At 37.9% G+C, this 21,100-nt stretch overlaps 2 protein-coding genes across 47 annotated transcripts in view; both read right to left on the bottom strand.

Moving 5' to 3' along the window:
• The window catches only part of clasp2 (cytoplasmic linker associated protein 2), a 58,522-nt gene extending 49,592 nt beyond the window's left edge, over positions 1-8,930 (bottom strand). For 41 of the 46 annotated variants that reach the window (XM_055218859.2, XM_055218860.2, XM_055218851.2 and 38 more), the window contains exons 1-6: positions 8,011-8,929; positions 4,582-4,660; positions 3,900-4,003; positions 3,516-3,607; positions 1,397-1,472; positions 750-847 (exon numbers count right to left, since the gene is read on the bottom strand). In XM_055218859.2, the coding sequence (XP_055074834.2) occupies positions 750-847; positions 1,397-1,472; positions 3,516-3,607; positions 3,900-4,003; positions 4,582-4,660; positions 8,011-8,208 (647 nt within the window). In that variant the 5' untranslated portion in view covers positions 8,209-8,929. Of the gene's footprint in view, positions 1-749; positions 848-1,396; positions 1,473-3,515; positions 3,608-3,899; positions 4,004-4,581; positions 4,661-8,010 lie in introns of all 46 variants that reach the window. The other 5 variants (XM_055218848.2, XM_055218849.2, XM_055218855.2 and 2 more) reach the window with 1 other exon arrangement.
• Positions 8,931-10,286: 1,356 nt separating this feature from the next.
• On the bottom strand, positions 10,287-19,579 carry fbxl2 (F-box and leucine-rich repeat protein 2). Its single transcript, XM_073858311.1, has 14 exons — positions 19,264-19,579; positions 18,404-18,465; positions 18,273-18,327; positions 18,096-18,170; positions 17,772-17,866; positions 17,478-17,640; positions 15,121-15,249; positions 14,957-15,031; positions 14,601-14,726; positions 14,446-14,511; positions 14,272-14,309; positions 12,500-12,563; positions 12,136-12,348; positions 10,287-11,940 (listed from the first exon to the last, which is right to left on the bottom strand). Exons 1-14 carry the CDS (start codon positions 19,513-19,515, stop codon positions 11,833-11,835), a joined length of 1,521 nt encoding a protein of 506 aa, XP_073714412.1. The 5' UTR covers positions 19,516-19,579; the 3' UTR covers positions 10,287-11,832.
• Between the last annotated feature and the right edge of the window lie 1,521 nt (positions 19,580-21,100).

Raw genomic sequence — 21,100 nt, 5'->3', positions numbered from 1 at the left:
TGGCATTTGGCCTAGCCCCATTCATTCCATAGGATCCAAACAGTGCCACCATACTTACTCATGTAACTACTCATGTGACAGTCTTTAAATAGGAAAAACATGGAAGTGTTTGGTAGCTTCTATATTCATCCGTGTTTGGATCCTAAGGAATGAATGGGGCTCGGCTAAATGCTTACACATCCACAACGCTCTGTACAAAGATTAAGTGCACACATTGAATAAGGATAGGTATGTATTCATTCGTCTAATATGAGGCAAGAACATAAAAGGATATTGAAAAACGGTGGTGTTTTCCTTTAAAGACCTGGCACCAGAAAAGTTCCAGTTAATGAAAGACCGATGACTACAGATTTAGGTAAAAACCTTTTCCTGTTCTACTCAAGAAACAAGGTACATCTTGAATAAATAAAAATTATTTTTTAAGTGAACTAACACTTTCAGTCAGTATAGAAAACATTGCTTTATTTTACACAGAGAATGTTAGATGTATTTTATAGTGCATCGGGAGTCAGTATGCCAACACCAAAATATTCAATTTTAAAATAATACAAAGCAAAGTGGTAAAATTAAGACTTGTTGGATGCTTAAAGACGTGTAGCTCTATTATAGTACAGTAATGGTGAACTGTAGATGCATTTTAGGAGTAAAGTATTATCTGCAGATAAAGCCGACGTAGATTGACAGTAGACAGAACTAATATAACTACCATGATGTCGGCATAGTACAATATTAATCAGTAAGATACTAACCGTGCAGATGGTAAATCTTTTTTGCTGAGGTCTGCTCTCACTCTTTCCCCCACATGCCGATACACTTCCACCAGGGACGATATAGCTGCCTCCCGCACCTGTAGGGTACACAACATACCCTTTACCCATAAATACAACCACACATTGTACTCTAAACAAACCTCATACATGCACATAAGCAGAAAAACTAGCATATTGTCCTGAAATAAAGATGGGATTGTTTTTAATTCCATAACAATACAGCAGCTTGAACTGAAAACATAGCATTAGCACTAACAGCCTCCTTTCAAAAATCCCATTTATGGCAAGTCAGTCTACTGGGCAGCCATATCGGGAACATCTTCAGACGGCTATTTTTCAGCCATAGCTCTTACCTATCTTAAAATCTGTTTTGTGATTTTAAAAAATTCCTCTAGACTGCGCAAAAAAAAAACGTGTTGCAAATTGCGGATTGTTTTTTTATTTGATCTCCTTTTTTACATTTCCTATTGATAGATTTAGTATCTCTTATTTATTGCCCGTCTCTGCTTCCTCACACTCACAAACAATGTAAGCAACAGAGAGACATAAACAAAGAGAGCATCTTACTTTTTACCAACACAAATTCCAAGCATTACTTGCATACACAGACAAATACAATTTCCTACCTGGGGGTTTTGGTCTCCTGTTAGTGTACAGAGTTGTGTAACGAATTTACTCAACGTCAACGGCTGTGCACCATAACTAAAAAAAAAGAGAGAAAAACAAAGAATTACTCGGTGTGAGTCAGCTTACAGTAAACAAGATCGACATTTAAATGCAAAAATAAAACCCCTTGACTGGCACAAATCCCTTTTGAGTGGGGGGATGAAACTGTGATGTACACCTTCAAATTAATAAAACTCTGGCAGTTTTTGGTCTAGAAGCCTAATCTTGGTCTTGTTTTAAAGAATGCAATTTAAGGTTTTTCACAGGTGAAAATATTAAATCTAAGTATTTTAATATATTTTAATGCAATAACATTAATTTTGTCACACTTTTAGTCGTTTTACCAACAACGACCACTAGGTGTCAACGGTTTGCTGCATACTCTTGTCACAAATTAATAAATTCCTGTCACTGCATTATTATTAATGCAAAAAGGTTTCAAAATATGAAAACTACATTCTTAGAGCTTTCTATTGGTAAATAGTTTGTCAACATTTTGAAGATTTATAATAGGATATAGCGTTATGAATATTTAAAACTAACTTGCATTCCTATTGGGATCACTACATTATTTCTATCATCAGATGACATTGAAATATGACAACTACATTCTAAAAGCTTTCCAGTGATATATAGTTTGTCATAATTTTTTAAGTTTAGAGTAGGATTTAAGTGTCATAAATATGTAAAAACAAATTGTGAGCCTGTGGCCTTTTCGAAACTGACCCTCACTACGTCATAATTCTCCCAAAATGATGATGAAATATGTAACCTACTCTCTTTGAGCTTTCCAACGATATATAGTTTGTGAAGATTGTTTAGGTTTAGAACAGGGTATTAGTGCTAAACATTTGTAAAAACAAATTGGGTCCACTTGTGGCCATGTGACATTTTAGAAACTGACTCTCAGGAAGTCATAATTTTCCCAAAATGGTGATGAAATATGAAAACTACACCCCCAGAGCTTTCCAGTGATATATAGTTTGTCAAGATTATTAAGTTTAAGATAGGGTATTAGTGTTACAAATATATAAAAACAAAGTGGGCCCACCGTGGAGCAGTAGCATTTTAGAAAACAACTCGCACTATTTCAACTTTTTCCCAAAATGATGATGACAAATGAAAACTACACTCTTATAGCTTTCAAACAATATATCGTTTGTCATGATTGGATAAGAATTCACCAAAACACTAAAGTAAACGTAGGCATCACGCTGGCTGGACAGTGACATTTAGCAGGATATAAATGTTTTGAGGCACACACTTTTCATAAATGAATCAATTACTATCCCTACAACATCTATTTTATAAAACACTGTTGAAATATGTATTCTAGAGGCTTAGACCTTTCCAATGATGCATAGTTTGTTGTGATAGATAAAAAGTTACATGCAAAAAAAAAAAAAACTTCGACATGCTGAATCGTAACATATAAAGATCATCTTGTCTGGTTGTTTGTGCTAACAAATACTCTCATAGTGATGTAATGAAAAACCAAACAACACCCATGTCATATGTTTCAATAATAACAAAAGGAAACAATATAGTACATAACACTTTATTATAATAATTGTGTAGTGTTTTATAAGGCCAGGTGCATACTGAGATGATTATATGTGAATGATGGCTTTTTTGTCAAATTACTGAGAAAGTTTGTTTGTTTGTGTGGGAGTATGCAGCACTAAAGTGTGAATGTGTGTTAATCTGTGCTTCCTGGTACTGATACAAACAGGTAAGAGGATTACATTTAGTGTGCCAAGTTTGGTAACACTGTGTGTGTTTGTGTGTATTATACAGAGATAGAGTTAAGTTTGTATTGAATGAATAAACACAGGTGAATGTTCTCACTATTTTGTATATTTCTATATATATACACACACAAAAATACTAAATTCAGACTGAATGTATACAAAGATGCTCAATTCCAACTATGTAATGTAACAGATAAAGGAATAAAGAGGATTTGATAAAAAGCTGTGCTTTTGATGTTTAGCGCCCTCTGTTGGGCAATACTACCAAAACAAACGTGGGTTTGTTTACAAAGTGAAAATGCTGGGGATTGTATGAAAAAGTACTCACGCATTGAGTGTAGCAATCAAGCACAAGCAAAGTCCCTCTCTGCTTCTGAAGTTCTTATGTTTGAAGCCAGCAAACAACCTCTCCCAAACATACTACAAATAGAGAAAAGAGGGGGAGGCATAACAAAGACTGTAATTGACTCATTTTGTATGCATTACCGCAAAAGCGGGAGAGAAAAAGAGAATGAGCTTTGTGGGAAATAATGAATCATTGGCAGCAATGATAAAGATTGATGATCTGAAGTTGTTTTGTTTATCCAGCACACATATCTAAAGATAGAAGTTTCAGAGTATACGCTACTTGCATGAATGGGTGCCATAGTGTGTATATGTGTGATCATTTTAGACTGCATGGTTAGCTCATTTATAGGGTGTAGTTGCTCACCATGGGCGTTGCTGCTTGTTCCATCAGCTTCAGAATGAGGACTTGTGCCTGTTCTCGAACCTGATCCTTTGCGTCACCGAGACGGTCCAATAATGCAGGCACCACTATGAAAAAGAAAAGATAAGGGAGATTAAAAAGGTTTTAGTAGCAAAATATTTTCACTTATAACAGCTTAAAAGGTAGAAAATTTTAAATAAACCATTTGTAGATTAACTGAGCAATGGCTCGACCAATGGCGTATGGTTTGGACTGTAACTATTCACAAAAGACGGAGGAAAGTTTTGGATATCTGCTTAAAAATGCAAAAATTTGCAATCTTGTTTGGTGACGCTTACAGCTCAAAAACACACCAGAATTTCACCTTTACTTTTTTTTAAATACAGCCTTTGTATGAGGCCACCTCATTCCTTTCTTTGTGCTTTGCTTGCTCAATGAGGTATGACGTGTATGAGTAAGGGGTGATCTGTTACGATCATAATAACCCATTTCCCTGGTAACAGGAGGAGGCGGGAGCCAAAACAGCTGAGAGACAAAAACCGAGCCTGTGGATTATGTCATTACAAGTCATGCTGGTAGTCCCCTCCCCTTTCCTCTTGTGTGCAAAGGAAATGCATTTAATACTCGAGTTGCCTTGAGTTGCTATGCTATTGTGCCTTTAACTCGCACATGTGCACCATCTTACCTGTGCCAATGTACCCTCTAAAGCGTTCAGACATCCGATCCACGAATGCGATGACGATATCGATCCCAAGCAATGCAACCTGACACCAAAGGAAAAAAGAGATAAATCAGCTTAAACTCACAGTTCACTCTTCCTTTCACACAGGCTAAATGCAAGACAGCAGAAGATGCATTAGGATACAGTATATTTATGCAATGTTAAAGGTAGTTTTGTGTACTATGGAGATCTGAATGAAACGTTATTGTGAGTTGAAGTATATCTGGATTGCTGCTGTGTATTTCTCTTGGCAGCGCAGAATGGAAGTTCACATTCCAGGGAAACAATCAAATATTCACTTCATCCCAGAAGCTCCATTTATGACCTATTTTAGGCAAAGCATGTAGTGTGCAGGGGATATGGCGTGCATCTAAACACCACAATAAATGCACATTACATGAAGTCACTGTATTAACCAGAGGGTGAATGTTCATCTTCAAACACAGCAATGGGGGCTTTTCCAAATGTCTTATTTGAGATATTCCACCAGTAAGCACTGCTTTCCAGCTTTGTGGTTTATACAAAAACATTCTGTTGGCCAATGAAAGCTATTCCTTCTTTACAGATCATTTCGTCAGACCCATTGTGCTCTGTCAGCACTTTAGAGCATTTCCCCTCGATGAAACACTCACTGCAAACTGGGTCTTACAGTTGGGAGACTTGATGACTTGTATGAAGAGTTCACATGCAAAAGCCGCTAAACGCCACCTGTCAAAAATGAGATCATGATATTGACAGAATAATCCCGGCCTGAGGCCATTCAGAAATACCGGTTTGTTGGCAGAATTCGTTAAACGCCACGTCAATTAAACACCAAGTGCGCGGAAGAAGAATTGGATGAACGGCGGCACACATACATCAAGGTGCAAGAGTTGTTTTTACCCAGTTGAAGGGGGTTTACCAAATGTATAAGAAAAATGACACAATTTTTGAGCCTTTTACCTTTAAACCTTTATAATGTCATTAATAGACCTCCGTTCATCTTCGAAACACAGTTTAAGATGTTTTATATTTAGTCCGAGAGCTTGTTGACCCTTCATTGAAAATCTACATACGCTATACTGTCCATGTCCAGAAAGGTAATAAAAACATCATCAAAGTAGTCCACGTGACATCAGTGGGTTAGATAGAATGTGTTGAAGCATCAAAAATATATTTTGGTCCAAAATAACAAAAATCACGACTGTTGTGTTCTGTTGTGAAGCGCACGCGCGAGACTAGTCACGTGACTGCCGTGGCGCGGATGATGTACGACGCGGCTGCCGTGTTATCTGGTGCGCCCCAGCTGTTTCTTTGTTTTTGGTTTTTTTTTTGTGCGCCCAGGCTTTATATACAGTCTGAGGGAGACGCAATCTGTAACTTTAAAAAAAAATTCGTAAACATGTCTGAGTCACGTGACTTTAGTCTCACGCATGCGCCTTACAACAGACACGGAAGAGAAGACAATGCTGAATAAAGTTGTAATTTTTTATATTTTTGATGCTTCAACACATTCTATCTAACCCACTGATGTCACATGGACTACTTTGATGATGTTTTTATTACCTTTCTGGACATGGACAGTATACCGTACGTAGATTTTCAATGAAGGGTCAACAAGCTCTCGGACTAAATATAAACATAATAATAATATAATAATAATATAAAACATCTTAAACTGTGTTTCGAAGATGAACTGAGGTCTTACGAGTTTGGAACGACATAGGGTGAATCTTTAATGACATTATATTCATTTTTGGGTGAACTAACCCTTTAAGAAAGGAGTGACTGGAGACTTTTTCAGAAGTGGAGATTTTGGCATGTACTTAGAAGGTTTTGCAGCAAAAGATAAAATAAAGCATTTCAATTACTGACTAATAACCTTTTCATGTCCATTAAAGGTGCAGTGTGTAATTTTTAGAAGGATCTCTTGACAGAAGTGCAAAATAATATACAAAACTATATTATCAGGGGTGTATAAAGACCTTTCATAATGAACCCATATGTTTTTATTACCTTCGAATGAGACATTTTTATCTACATACCGAGGGTCCCCTAACATGGAAGTCGCCATTTTGTGCCGCCATGTTTCTACAGAAGACCTTAACGGACAAACTTTTTTTATGAATCTGTCTCCGAAGATGACATGTTTGTCTGGCGGTGGCTACTGTAGCTTCTCTATGCGTTTCAAAAGCGAGGGGTGAGCAGTGGGCTGAGTCGTTGGTTGCAATTCGCAATCTCACCACTAGATGCCGCTAAAATTTACACACTGCACCTTCAAAGTAAATTTTCTGAACACAAGAGCCTGATAAAATAGCTTTTTTAAGAAAACACGTCAGACGCACTTAAGAGGGTTTTGCGTTAAGCTTTTCATACGCTACATAAAATCTAATATTAAGCAGGGATATTTTTGAAAAAGAAAGAAATCGGTCTAACAGCTCTAACAAAAACATTTGAGACCCTGCATTTATCAAACCACACATATTTGTAACAGAATTCAACAGCTGTGTCTCCAATTTATGAATCAGCTCCATCATTCGTAAATCCAACCTCAATGAGTCTGATGTCATAACCATCCATTAACATAAATCCCTGGAGACCTCAATTATCAGATGAAGGTAAAACGCAGACAGAGAGCACTAACAGCACATCATAGATGCTTCTTTATAGATGTGTGGATTCATGCAAAACTGTTCATGCCAAAAAGGGAAGCAGAACTGAACACTTGACCAAATAAGATCAGGGCATGAATAAAAGCAGCAGTATGAGCCAGCAAAACCTCTCAATGCCTTTTAAACATGACTGTCAAGCTCCACCAAACACAAAAAGACAATTATTATAATATCCAAATACAATCACAGGCAAATAAAGTTAACATATGCATTGCACTGTACATTAGACTGTGACATGTGTCTTTTACAGTCCCAGTGCTCCAGAACAATAAGGCACGCGACCCTCCCCCATCCGCACAGCACCCCCCACATCTCCAAGATACAAACCAAGCTGTCATTTATGCACGTTGGCATCAATGTAATGTTTGACAATTTTTACATGAACAACACTTAATATTGCTTAAAGGCGTCTCATAAGCAATATTACTCTTCGTATGGTGTTGTATAGACTTGTCAGTTTGACAGAAAACTACATCAAAAAACGCACAAGCCACCGCTTGTATGATGCAGTTACTGAATTACAATGATAAATAGCAATAAAATGATTTTACCAGTCTGTGGATATATGACTAAATAAAGTAAAAGGTTTGGCTTTACTTGACTGTGTCACTTCAAAACAACGCTGGCATCTTTATTAACAGTTACTGACTATGGGGTAGATTAAAATACACCTTAGGTGACAGTGTGACAGGTTTACGTTATATTAAAACATCCCCAAAATCGGGTCACACACGCGAAGTACCTTGTAATTGCTGGAGTTCACCCATCCCGTCAGCTCGTCAATGGTTTTATCCAGGCGGGGTTTGTCCTGATCCACATCCCAGGATCTCTGCGGGTCGCTCAGGTAGTCTATGAGATCCGGGCCGACCTGCAGCCGTCGGGTCACGTCCTTCTGCAAAACTTGCTGGTAAAAATACTCCATGTTGTCATTTTCCTCCATCGGGACGCTTTGTGGGTAGTCCTTACGTTGCGCCAAAACAAAAACAATAGGCGAATGACTGTCGGACTCGCGTAAACAATACGAGAAAACCGAAACGTGCACACAAAGAGGAAGTCAAACACTGCGTTTTAAAAACCTGTGGAAAGGGTCAGTGAAATCCAATACGTTCAAGTATGCATGAACGGGGAAAAAACAACTTTCCCAAAGTTTCCAGGGTCGAAATGGTTGATGGACGATTTCCAAAACAAAAAGTGTGTTTTTAACTAACAGAAAAGTGAGCGCGCTCCGAAGCACAAATTGATGTAACGGAGATCCACGGCGTCGCGCGTATAAAAAACAGTGGAAATGTATTTGACCAACTGCAGGCAGCCTCGGCTAATAGTGTTAGCTTTAACCCTTATGGTCGAGAATCCTGGGGCCTGCCGCCGGGGTTCTCTTCCCTCCTGGCCTCCATTTCAGGAAAAAAAGCCCGTTTCGCGATGATCGGGGATGATCAGTGAATGAGGTGGAAAGCGCGCTAAACGCGGCGCTACTCTCACTGCTCCCGTGTTTGCACTTAATCCAAAAATAAACCGGAGTGTGACAGCTGTCTTTCACAGCTCTCCATACGATCACGGCTTCTTTTAACCGCCGGTAGCCGCAGTACTGGAGTGTTGAATAGGAAACGATTCCGAGGAAGAGTGATTGGGCCGAGGCCTTGAGGTCCTTCGGCGCCGCACAGATGTCCAGCTCGCTGCCTGAATGAAAAATATGTTAATTGCTGTAGGGTCAGAATGAATCAGACAGTCTAGACTTTAATAACACAAAGAATAGTCAAATCATCATTATTATCATTATTATAACAATTATTAATGATGATATTGTATCCTTCCTATTCACCTTTAATTAATGTCTCATAGTGTGTCTTGTTATTCAAGTATGTTGACCTATCTCTTTATGGTACTTAGTTATAATTATACAGTCTGGTAAATATACATTGTTAAAAATACATTGTTAAAGACTCATGAAATCTCTTTGCATTTTCACACATTTTCAAATAACGATTTTTTAAAAACTTTTTTCAAATATGGTACAATATGTTATCCTATATACGAACTAAGCCTTTTGGTTGATTGGGCTTTGAATTTGTCTCCCTCTAGTGGCCAAGTTGGATTTGCACGATAAACTCAAATTTATATGTACATTAATATACTGTATAATACACGTAATAATGCATACTATTTCTTAGTAGTAAAGTATGTTTTTTTTTCGGAATGTAGTTACTTCAGATATATGGTGCATACTAGAGTTAACATTGTATTATTATTCAGTGGTGCATAATACATTTATAGAGCAAAATAGATATAGCGAATACTGTATTTGTAGAACATAGCTTACACACATATATAGGCCTCTATAGTATTATGCCAATGGCCAATGTATTAGCAGGTTAAAAATGACCAGGACTTTCTAGTTTAGGCAGGCTGGACCAGTCCAAGACACTGCAAAACTCCCTCACCCATTAATTTTTGCAATTAAATAAATGTTTTGTTAAAGTATTTTAGTTTTTCAATGCACTTTGAATCAAGATGCTGATTATGTGCTAAATAAGCTATATTCTTAAAGCACACTGAAAAAAATGATTCATTCAATTTACTAAAATTCCTTAAGGTAAATGGTTGCAATCAATTCATTTAAGCTACATTAACAAAAGTTTTTTTATTTTATTTTTCTAATTTTGTTTGTTTGTTTAACATAGCTTAAATAAATTAATTGCAACCACTTTCCTTTAAAAATTGAGTAAATTGAATGAAAAAAATTTTCAGGGAATATAAGAGCACATATTTTTATATATGGTAGGCAGGACTTCAAGACAAATAAAAATACCAAATACCTCTGTGACAGTATATCTGTGGTTCAAATGCATAGGATTTGTGGAAACTATTTTTTAAAATATTTAAAATATCATACTAAAACTATTAGTATACTTTGACATAATAAAATTACCACAGCCCAAAATTTACAAAAATGTATCTGATTCAGAGGGTGCAAAACCAAAACAAAGGGTGTATAAGAAAAAACATGAACTAACCAATCCATAATGTGACACACTGCTCAGACATTTTATTTAAAGAAATGTCACATTAACAACCAACACAAGGACATTCAGGTAACGATTTATCTTTGTCAAAAAAGAAATATGGGAGAGAAAGAGAGCAACCGAATACACAACAAACTTTACTTGTTACTTGTCACTTTCCATTTTTAGCATTGGGTGCATGATTGAGATGAGGATTACTGGAATCACTGATGTATCAACATTATGCTCATATCCAACAGTAAAAACCAACTAAATGGGAAAAAAATTGACTACACCCCAACCCTGAGTCAATCATTTCTGTGGCTGTAATTTCACCCCTTCCCTCAAATGCAAAATCAAAGGCACTCGAACCAAATAACATCCATCGATTAGATGATGCACTCAGCATCTGCAAGACTCAACATGTATTTAGACAAAAATGCAATGTTAGGCATTAAACCATCTGACAGTTACAGCTGCATTAGAAAAAGTCAATAATTTTGTCTTGAATAATTGCTACTGTCAAATTTTGAGATCTGATCTATAAGCTCAATGGCATGTAGTTGGAAGTAAATATAAAGTAAATAGGACACAGGGTTTGGCTATGAAAGCAGAGACGCTATGCCATGAGAATATTTGAAGTCGTTTGCCAAGAATATGTCTGAATAAGGAGTGTTATGAATCTTGTCATATACCACAATTACATATGCCTGGGTTTTTAATATTGCACTGAAACATTGCGAAATTCAAAAGTTAATCTATTCCTGATGTATCCCACCCTCGTTTATTATCTAAAACTTAACATTCACATCATTCTTGACTTTAATTTAATTCCAACCTGGAACTAAATAAAAAACTTAATCTCGGTCCTTCTCTCTTCCCTTATTCGCTCACATTCATAATATTATTTTTCATTTCAAAATTAAGGTGAGCACTAACAGAAAAAGCCATTTTACTCCAGGTTTAATATGGATTGATTTGTTTTAGTGTTATATTTCATTTTCTATATGTATTTTGCACTCACACACAAACCAGACAAAAACACTCAAACGTCCTGCTCCCGTGTATGAGAAAGTCACATGATCAATCAATGGGAAGTGTATCTTGCAGAATTCCAGAAGTGACTTGTATCCTCCTGTTTTTCTTTCGGTTCTCTCGTCGTGAGAAAACGCATTCCTATCGGTTGCGGAGGAGCGAGGCGTAAACACTGTTTAGTTTACAGGGTGGCATTCAGTGTGCCTTCATTCATTCAGTAGTTCCATAATGCTTTAAGCACTTCCTCAGATGTCTTTTTTTATATATCCAAATATGAAATATTTTACATGGTAGCTCCTTGATTTTCTTCTTGTATATCCAGTAGGTGGTATCGTATGTACGTAGTATTTATATGTCACGTTGCATTGTATTTATTTTGCGTAACTTTTTCGGGTCCATCCTGTTGCCAGGCAACCGCTCGGTGATCAAGCGATGCCTCCTATAGCCACAACCCCACACAGAGTCTCATAGTAGTGTGGAGCAGGGGCAGCTCGACTTTCTGTGTCATCACTATGAGGCCCCTCCTTCTGTCAGAGTATGACACAGCATCGGCAGAGACGCTGGCCACCACCATGCACTGAAGGAGGGGGTGTGACCGGTGCAAAGTAGGCGTGAACTTTAATCTCAGGAAGGTGAGCCTATGAGAGAAACAAGCCAATATTAATACATTTTTGCTTTGGGCGTAACACATGACAAAAATAGGAATCAAGTGACCAACTCAGTTTGCATGAAACACAATAACATATATGCTCAGGAATAGTTTTGCAAAACTTTTTTAAAGATTGTTGTGGATCATTTTGCTTTACATAGTCTAGCGACTTTGTTTAACACACCCGGATGCGTTTGATGCCCGCGCGGGTGACCTGCTGGCAGTCATAGAGCTCTATGCGTTCTAGACGTTGGCAACTCTTGAGATGTTCCAGTGTGATATCTGTGATCAGAGGGCAGTTGTCCAACTCTACGACCTGCAGACGCTCCTGACCGCAAACACTGCTGCTCAGGTGCCTGATTCCATCATCCGTTATCAACTCGCAGTGAGACAGACTCTATAGACCACACATATAGGCAGATAAAAAAAATCTGTTGAGTTTCCAGGAAACAAAAGTATGGTCTATAATTCTTTTAGAGAAAGCCATAAATAAGTATGAAGAAAACTCCCCCACACGTTCTACTAAGCAAGCACTTCTTGGCACTCACCAGCGCCTGCAGCCGAGGGCAGTGGATTGAGAGCTGAACCAGTGTGTTATCAGTTACCAAAATAAGTGCCACAGACACATCAATAAAATTAGCATACCTACATACCAAGATTAGCTATTGCAAGGAAACAAAAAAGTAATAAAATAATCTACCTGAAACCACACAAATAAAACCGCAACTGTGAGACTAACACATTAACCAATATTTGGCCATTTAGAGATTATTGGCATTGACCAATAACTAAGTCAAGACAAAATAATTTTTTTGACAATTCTGCAGATTTAAAGGAAGAAATGTGACCCCTGATTGTGAATTTTGAGATAAGGAGCATCATTCACATTTGACATGGCTTTAATTTGTCAATATTAACACTTTCCTCGCCATTGACACAGGGTTCCCACACCTTAGCTAACTTCAAAATCAAGGCCCGTTCAAGGATATTCCAGGTCCAATACCCTCAAATTCAAGGACTAATGTGGGGACACTTTTCAAGTAAGAGCAAGGTTACATTATGTTACCTTTAAAGGTACATTTATACAGTTCCCTTTCGAGGGAACTCGCACTGCATCACTGTGGTGACACTTTGGGGACGCCTCCAGGGCGTCTGAATGTGTATATCAAATTCAACTAATGGTGAGGCTTAACGACAAAGACAGGGTGACACGGGAGACAGGAAGTATATCGCTATCTGAAATATTGCCAAAGACGGCGTTACAGAGACGCAGGAAGTATGGCAAGGAAGACGCAGTGTCGCGTTCCCTTCTCAGGGTACAACAGTTACATGCGTAACCCGAGACATTTTCATGTGTCAAACACAACTATGCAAAAAAAAAGCATTTTGGTATGAATCAACATTCCCATACAGTAGATATAAGCATTTAAAGCAACAGTTTAACACATGTGCTTAAAAAGTCTAGAATTTTTATGATATTATCCTACTCTACACAGGGAATATTTTCAAAAACTTCCTAGGGCCTTGAATTTTTCCCCCAGATTCACAAACTTTCAAGGATTTCAAGGACCCGTGGGAACCCTGTACCAATACCAGCAAGAAATATGACGCTCCTTACCATGTTTGAAAGATTTGCTCACAATGCAATGCTAACAGGAGTTAACTTACAGGCTGAGTCCGATGCGGGAGGAATTATGATAATGTCGATGAGCGTGTTTGTTGTAGTCCAAGAAAAGGGATTTACGTTGGAGACAATAACTCGCGTCATCGTTTACTTTGTGGTTTGTACCTTTTGCATATCGTTAACATGTACTAATACACACCTACACACCAAAGGAAGTGTAAAATTGTGAATTGGATGATAGGTGCTCTTCAAGCATCCACAAATTCAAAAACAGTTAAAACTCTGAAAATGTTTTGATTATCGTTCTAAATCTAATATCTAACAAAAGTCCTTAAAAAATGCAATTATCTCAGATTTTTGCTCAAAATTTGCTATTTTTTAAGAAACCTACCCATATTTAAAGAGGTTATAAAAGAAAAGATAGGATGATTTTTTTGTTTGTTTGAAAGCAGAGCATCTGTTCCTTATGTGATATATTGTATGTTTATATATTTATAGAATACATTTTTCTGAAAGGCATTAAACTTTTGTGAAAATCATAAGAATGCTGGCGCTGGCTGGCAACGTTTTTTAAAAAACACTGGCGGGGAAAGAGTTAAAGATATCAAGGTTGTGTTTTCACAGAATGTTCTTCTTTTAGTAAATAAACATAGTCACAATTGTGAATATATCTAAGGCCTTAAACTCACCACAATACATTCCTCTAAATCCATCTTCTCCATTTCATGACAATTCTAAAACAGACGGCAAAGTCTGTGTAAAACTAAGAAGTATCAACAATGCTGTTACGTATAACCCAGAGTTCAGGAAAACAAAGCATGCTCTCCAAATACACAAGTTGATGTTTTCTCAGTTTTTGCGATTACTCACTCTGGCAAGAATTGTAAAACCAGCATCAGTAACATGTGAGCAGCGAGCAGCCTCCAGGATCTTGAGTAAAAAACACACACAAAGTAAATGAATGACTCTGTGTGCGTGTGCGCACGCTCTTATCTGCGTACGGATGAACGAAAGCTTTACTTGAGCCGTTGGCAGTTCAGGCCGAGGGCGGTGAGAGAGGCGTCTGTGATGTTGCTGCAGCCCGACACACACACCATCTGCAGTTTGTGACAGCCTCGGCACAAACTCACAAAGCCATCGTCTGTGATTTGCTGCAAGACGGATAAGCCATCTTAGTGTACTATCTAGACTCTTGTGCATATCCGCAGAAAACAAGACACGCGTTGACGGATATAAATGAAAAATGTTTTTATGTGATAATGACTCCTCAAATCAGGATCAAATTAAAATTAAAGGTGGAAGATTACTAAACCGTTTAATACATTTACTTATGCCACATAATATAAAATTCAAACTCAGTACAGTATTAAGTTAGTCTTACCGTGCATGACTGCATGTTGATTGTCGTGAGTTCGGGACAGTGCTTTTGAAGGTGCTTAAGTGCTGTATCATCAAGCTGAAATAACACATAAAACAACCATCATTTGACACTCTACCATGCTATACTACTGTGAAGCTGCTGTTAGTCTTTGTGTGTTTCTGTACCTGTGTGCAGCCTCTTAGGAACAGAGCTCTGAGACCTGTGCAACCACGGCTAAGAGCCTCAAGGCCATCACTCGTGATCTGATCACACCAGGACAAGTTAAGATTCTCCAACATACGGCAGCCCTCACTAGCACACAGATAGAGGCATGGCAAACATTAAAAACCCAGAAAACAGTTTATGTAGGAAACAATTGTAATTCAAAACTACACAACAAAACAACAATAAAAGTGGGCGTAAATGTGAACTTTTTTCATAATGCATATATATACACAATACTGACTTAGGCCACCATGCCACAATTAGATTTGTTGTTTTTGCAATGTTATAGTGATCATACATAATTATTTCTCAGTCTCTTCAAGAGAATGGATCCAGAAAATACAGGAAATGTGTATATACAGTAGTATTAAAAACTGTATAAAAATGTAAACTGATGTGTCAAGTTTTTAGGGTAAACTCATCTTCCACTTGAGCAGTAGCAGGAAACTGCAGGATCTTTTAAACCTTAATAAAATTAAATCCTAATTTTAAAGAAATTAGTCTTTTTACTTTATTTTGCTCAAAAACGCTCAAGATGTGTTTAGTGCCAAGAGAGGTCACACTAAACACAGACGATGCCTAAAGAAGACATTAAGTCCTGAAAATTTTATTTTTTTGTACATATTTCAATCATAAAATAGATTGAAAAAGAAATATGGATGGAAATTAAAACTTCTAAAACAACAAGTCTGGTGCTGGTGGCCTAAGACTTTTGCACAGTACTACACTCACATAAAGGACTATTAGGAACACCTGTTTAATTTCTCATTAATGCAATTTTCTAATCAACCAATCACATGGCAGTTGCTTCAATGCATTTAGGGGTGTGGTCCTAGTCTAGACAATCTCCTGAACTCCAAACTGAATGTCAGAATGGGAAAGAAAGGTGATTTAAGCAATTTTAAGCGTGGCATGGTTGTTGGTGCCAGACAATCTGCTCAGTTACTGGGATTTTCACGCACAACTATTTCTAGGGTTTACAAAGAATGGTGTAAAAAGGGAAAAACATCCAGTATGCAGCAGTCCTGTGGGCAAAAATGCCTTGTTGATGCTAGAGGTCAGAGGAGAATGGGCCGACTGATTCAAGCTGATAAAAGAGCAACTTTGACTGAAATAACCACTCCTTACAACCGAGGTATGCAGCAAAGCATTTGTGAAGCCACAACACGCACAACCTTGAGGCAGATGGGCTACAACAGCAGAAGACCCCACCGGGTACCACTCATCTCCACTACAAATAGGAAAAAGAGGCTACAATTTGCACATGCTCGCCAAAATTGGAAAGTTGAAGATTGGAAAAATGTTGCCTGGTCTGATGAGTCTCTATTTCTGTTGAGACATTCAGAGTCAGAATTTGGCGTAAACAGAATGAGAACATAGATCCATCATGCCTTGTTACCACTGTGTAGGCTGTTGGGGGTGGTGTAATGGTGTGGGGGATGTTTTCTTGGTACATGTTAGGCCCCTTAGTGCCAATTGGGCATCGTTTAAATGCCACGGCCTACCTGAGCATTGTTTCTAACCATGTCCATCCCTTTATGACCACCATGTACCCATCCTCTGATGGCTACTTCCAGCAGGATAATGCACCATGTCACAAAGCTCAAATCATTTCAAATTGGTTTCTTGAACATGACAATGAGTTCACTGTACCAAAATGGCCCCCACTTCGGGCACTGGATGTGCATCCCACAAATCTCCATCAACTGCAAGATGCTATCCTATCAATATGGGCCAACATTTCTAAAGATATATATATATATGCATTTTGATTTACGCCTAGTCGCCTACTTTTATTGTTCTTTTGTTGTGTAGTTTCAATTGGTACATTTTTTATTACAATTGTTTCCTACATAAATATATATATGCATATATTCATTCAATAGACATACCAGTGTAAACGCACATTTTGTGAGAAAACATACGTTAAGACATTACATTAAACTTTTTCTGCCTTTGAAGTTAAAACTGTTGTATTGTGTTGCTAGGTTATGGGAGCAGGACCTGAAATGTCTAACAATGAGTTAATGATTGTTCCTTAGAATTTCCAGTTTCACCGGCTTGTACCATATAATCTAGACATACTGCTACTTTTTAACCATTAACAAGTCACCTATTTAATACATAAAATAATAAAATAGGAAGAAAAAAATCAGACTTATGGATTTAATAACATTTCTTATATTGGACACAAGATCCTATTAAAACGGAGAATTGTGAAACTTTATTAAGATACAATTAATGCATTTTGCACTAACCCAAACACTAAAACATTAGTAAGTTTTGGGCATCTAGATTTTTATAGCTGCCTCTCACTTACAGCCTTAAGTGCATGATTGGTGATGGACACGCAGGAGGTCAGGTCGAGGTGGCGGAGTTTGAAACAGAACTTACTAAGGCTGATGCAGGTGGAATCTGTGATCTTTGTGCAACCGTTAAGGTTCAAATGCTCAATGTTGCGACAATTCTGAGCAAAGGTCCTGTCAATCAAATAAAATGTCAGTGATACATTTATTAAATAACAATAATACAATAAACAATAACACACAAATGCCATTTGATTTTTTCAACAAGGCATGCTACAATAAACACAATTTTTCATGTAACTCACTTCATAGAGGCATCTCCTACACTGAGGCAGCCCCTTAAACTGAGCTGCCTCAGAAAACCTCCACATCGCTTTGAGATGTTTTCCACCACACGACCCTAAGAGAGGAAGATACAGAAAGAGAATCCAGCCATGAAGGATCAGGAAAGTCTACTGACCCATGCATAACACCCACAGACATTGACAATTTACAGAGCACATACAAACAAATTTAACAAAGTGATTATAATCCAATAATTTACAAGCTTGGGCGCACGCATGGTCTCACAAACAGAAACATGTGATGTACACAACACATACATTACAACATCACATGCTGCTGATCACCTCAATATCTGTCTGAAAGTTGAAGAGATCGATCTTCTGCCAGTTGCTTCCATCTAATGCGAGAACATTCCATGCCTGTTCATCCACATAGGAAGGGGGAATGAGGAAGCACTGTTAGCTAACTTCCTTCTTTTAAATGAATTACCATTTTGATCAATTTTGACTAAAGAAGCATACCTTGGATACTTGAGCACACCTGCACAATGTAACTACATCCAGGTAGGAAAAAATCCTGAGATAGATAGAATGTAATTTGTAATCAAAAATGTAATCTATTCGTAATCTATGTCTTATTGTAATTAACTCACCTGAGCAGAAGCTCTTTGGGAAGTTTTTTGTTGATTGGGGCCTCATCACTGAATGAGAACACCTCAAACAATATGAAATAAAAGACACACATTATATAAACTTATTATAAACACCAGTTTTGTCTTTACACATTTAAAGCGCTCAACGCCGTACCACCCAAGCCTTGGTTTAGTCCTACTATAGGAATCATCTGCAGTAGTGTCTTTCTCAGCGTGCGCCCCCCTCTAAAACTTAGAATTTTAATTTAACAAAACATATTAAATTATCCAATGTAGTACTGTTAGTTGGTAGCCTTTATCTGATGTTTAATTACATAGAATTTATGAAAAATTAATGTATTTTATAATATGTCATAAAATTGGGGGCCTGCGAGATTGTGCCAGGGGGCCCCAGTTTTATGACATTTTAAATACATACATTTTTCATCAACCACTAATTTAGACAAAGTTAGTATTAGATAATACTGCTGGTTTGTGACATATTCTCAAGCCCCAGCATTCAGGGCATGTACGCAAGCCTATCAGCTATAAACTCCGAGAACAGCAGCCAACTCCAGCGTTAAACGGATTCAGGCGCAGTGCCCGTTGCTGACAGTCAGCTGGTGCCGTTGTGTTAGGACGGGATTACCCTTGACGAACAAAAGCCTAAGCACGGTACGTAAAACTAGAGTCCAAAACACACAGTGCCTTGCAGACATACACGCGCGGGCACGCACGCTGGCAAGCGCGCACACCAGCACAAAACATACGCTCAAACACACTGTCATCCCCCAGACAGCCTGCCACCGCCCGATTTTGTTTCCTTGGGCAAACTAAAAGAGCTTAACAACCACGCTCACGGTTTATTCGCTATGAGTTACCTCAAATCTGCTCTTGGTAATGCCGTTCATGTCTGTTGCCGTGTCAATAATAAAGACAGTCCGAGGCGAGCGCTGCGCACCGCAACGTTTACGCGTATTGTCAACGTCGCAAATCAAACCCTCACGGGACGGTGTAACGCGTGTCCTGCTAGCCGTTCCCGTGTGCGCTGGTAACCGGAGAAAACCCGGGCTGGCCGCCGTCCGCGCGCTCCGCCGTGAACCATCACACAGCCAAAATAACAATAATAACATGGACGGAGCAGACTGCTGCTGTAACCTCACTTCCGCCTCCCGAGCTGCGCTCTGACTACATTTCCGCTCGGGCGCACAATGCTGCGTGATTATGTGCTTAATTTTTAACCCCCACCAGTATAATTTAATAGGTGTGTGGCCAGTAAGTGTAAGGAAACTTTGTTTTTATTAAAAGGGGAATTATGTGCTCGAATGCTCTCAAAGGGCTCAAAAGAGTGGCGTGACGTCACGTTTGCGGGGAAAACACGCGTGGTGGATTTGTTTTGATTATGATGCATGGGTTGCACAGGGGTGTATTCCAGAAAGCAGGTTATGTGACTTAAGTTTAAGAGTAAGTAAGCGGATAACCTCTGCCTTCGGTTCCAAAAACGGAGGTAACTTTCGGGTTATGTAAGTAACCATAGCAACTGACTCTCTGAAGATAACCTGTTCAGGAGCAGGTTATGTTGCAGGGTAATTTCATTTTAGTTAATAAAACGAGGTTCCGGAGGATGTCTGCACATGCGTGTACTTATGATGAGCGTGCAGCGGGCATGGAAGCATATATTTTGCATAATATTACAATGTTAAAGCATTTATTTTATTACATTTACAGTCGCGAATATTTATTGCTGTCTTTAAAAATTATGATATTTTCTTTAAAGAATTTTTTTTTAACAACATGGATTAATATTTGTGATTGGACTAATTACTATACATTTAATTATGTCCATTATTAATAAAAATTGATTCATGTTTTTGTTCAGACTAAATACTATACATTTAATTATGTCCATTATTAATATCTCCAAATATCAGTGGATTTATGAAACACATTTCCATCAGTTAATTAATGTTAACAATAAAGTACATTTCCATATCAATTTTGACAATTCATAAATAACCTCACTTACTAGATAATTTGAGATAAATCTAAAGTTCTAATACATGTGTGTACAAATACATTAGCGTTATTGAGCCAGAAATCTTAACCTATGCTACTTAAGTGACAATCTGGCAATGTTACAGTAAATGGGTAGCCTATAACAAATAGAAACACATGATGCCTATCATAATAATAATTACTGAGGTACAGAAGTTACCCCTGCCTGCAGTGTCTGATAGGCATGTGCTAACCTGACCCACAGAATGACACAGATAAAGCACAAGATTTAACACTGACCCACAGAATGACACAGATAAAGCACAAGATTTAACACTGACCCACAGAATGACACAGATAAAGCACATGATTTAACACTGACCAACAGAATGACACAGATAAAGCACATGATTTAACACTGACCAACAGAATGACACAGGTGAAGCACCATTGAATCACAGACATGGCATAGTGGTCAGATATTTTCTATTATCAGTTAGAATCATGTACACAATGAAATAAAATTATAAATAAATATTTAGTATAATATTTATTTCTTAAACATGCCCTTCAGATCCTTAGCCCCCTCTCTACATTTAATCTATAGTTGGTCTTTTTCTAAATCACCTTTTTTTCTATAAATGGGCCTTTTGCAGCTGCTTTCCTGAGATATAATTTTTGAGCCAAAGGGAAATTGAGATATTTGGTTATATTAGATGATAC

The sequence above is a fragment of the Misgurnus anguillicaudatus genome, chromosome 20 (genome assembly GCF_027580225.2).
Source record: "Misgurnus anguillicaudatus chromosome 20, ASM2758022v2, whole genome shotgun sequence".
NCBI lineage: Eukaryota > Metazoa > Chordata > Actinopteri > Cypriniformes > Cobitidae > Misgurnus > Misgurnus anguillicaudatus.
This window is presented reverse-complemented; position numbering and strand designations above follow the sequence as displayed.

Bases quoted from the DNA above. Each gene is read 5' to 3' on its own strand.
- fbxl2 (XM_073858311.1), bottom strand. From the start codon at position 19,515: ATGTTATTATTGTTATTTTGGCTGTGTGATGGTTCACGGCGGAGCGCG. The intron at 17,867-18,095 runs GTGATCAGCAGC...TTCCTCTCTTAG, and splicing joins ACTTTCAGACAGATATTGAG to GGTCGTGTGGTGGAAAACAT. The intron at 15,250-17,477 runs AGTGAGAGGCAG...TATCTGTGTGCT, and splicing joins ATCATGCACTTAAGGCTGTA to AGTGAGGGCTGCCGTATGTT.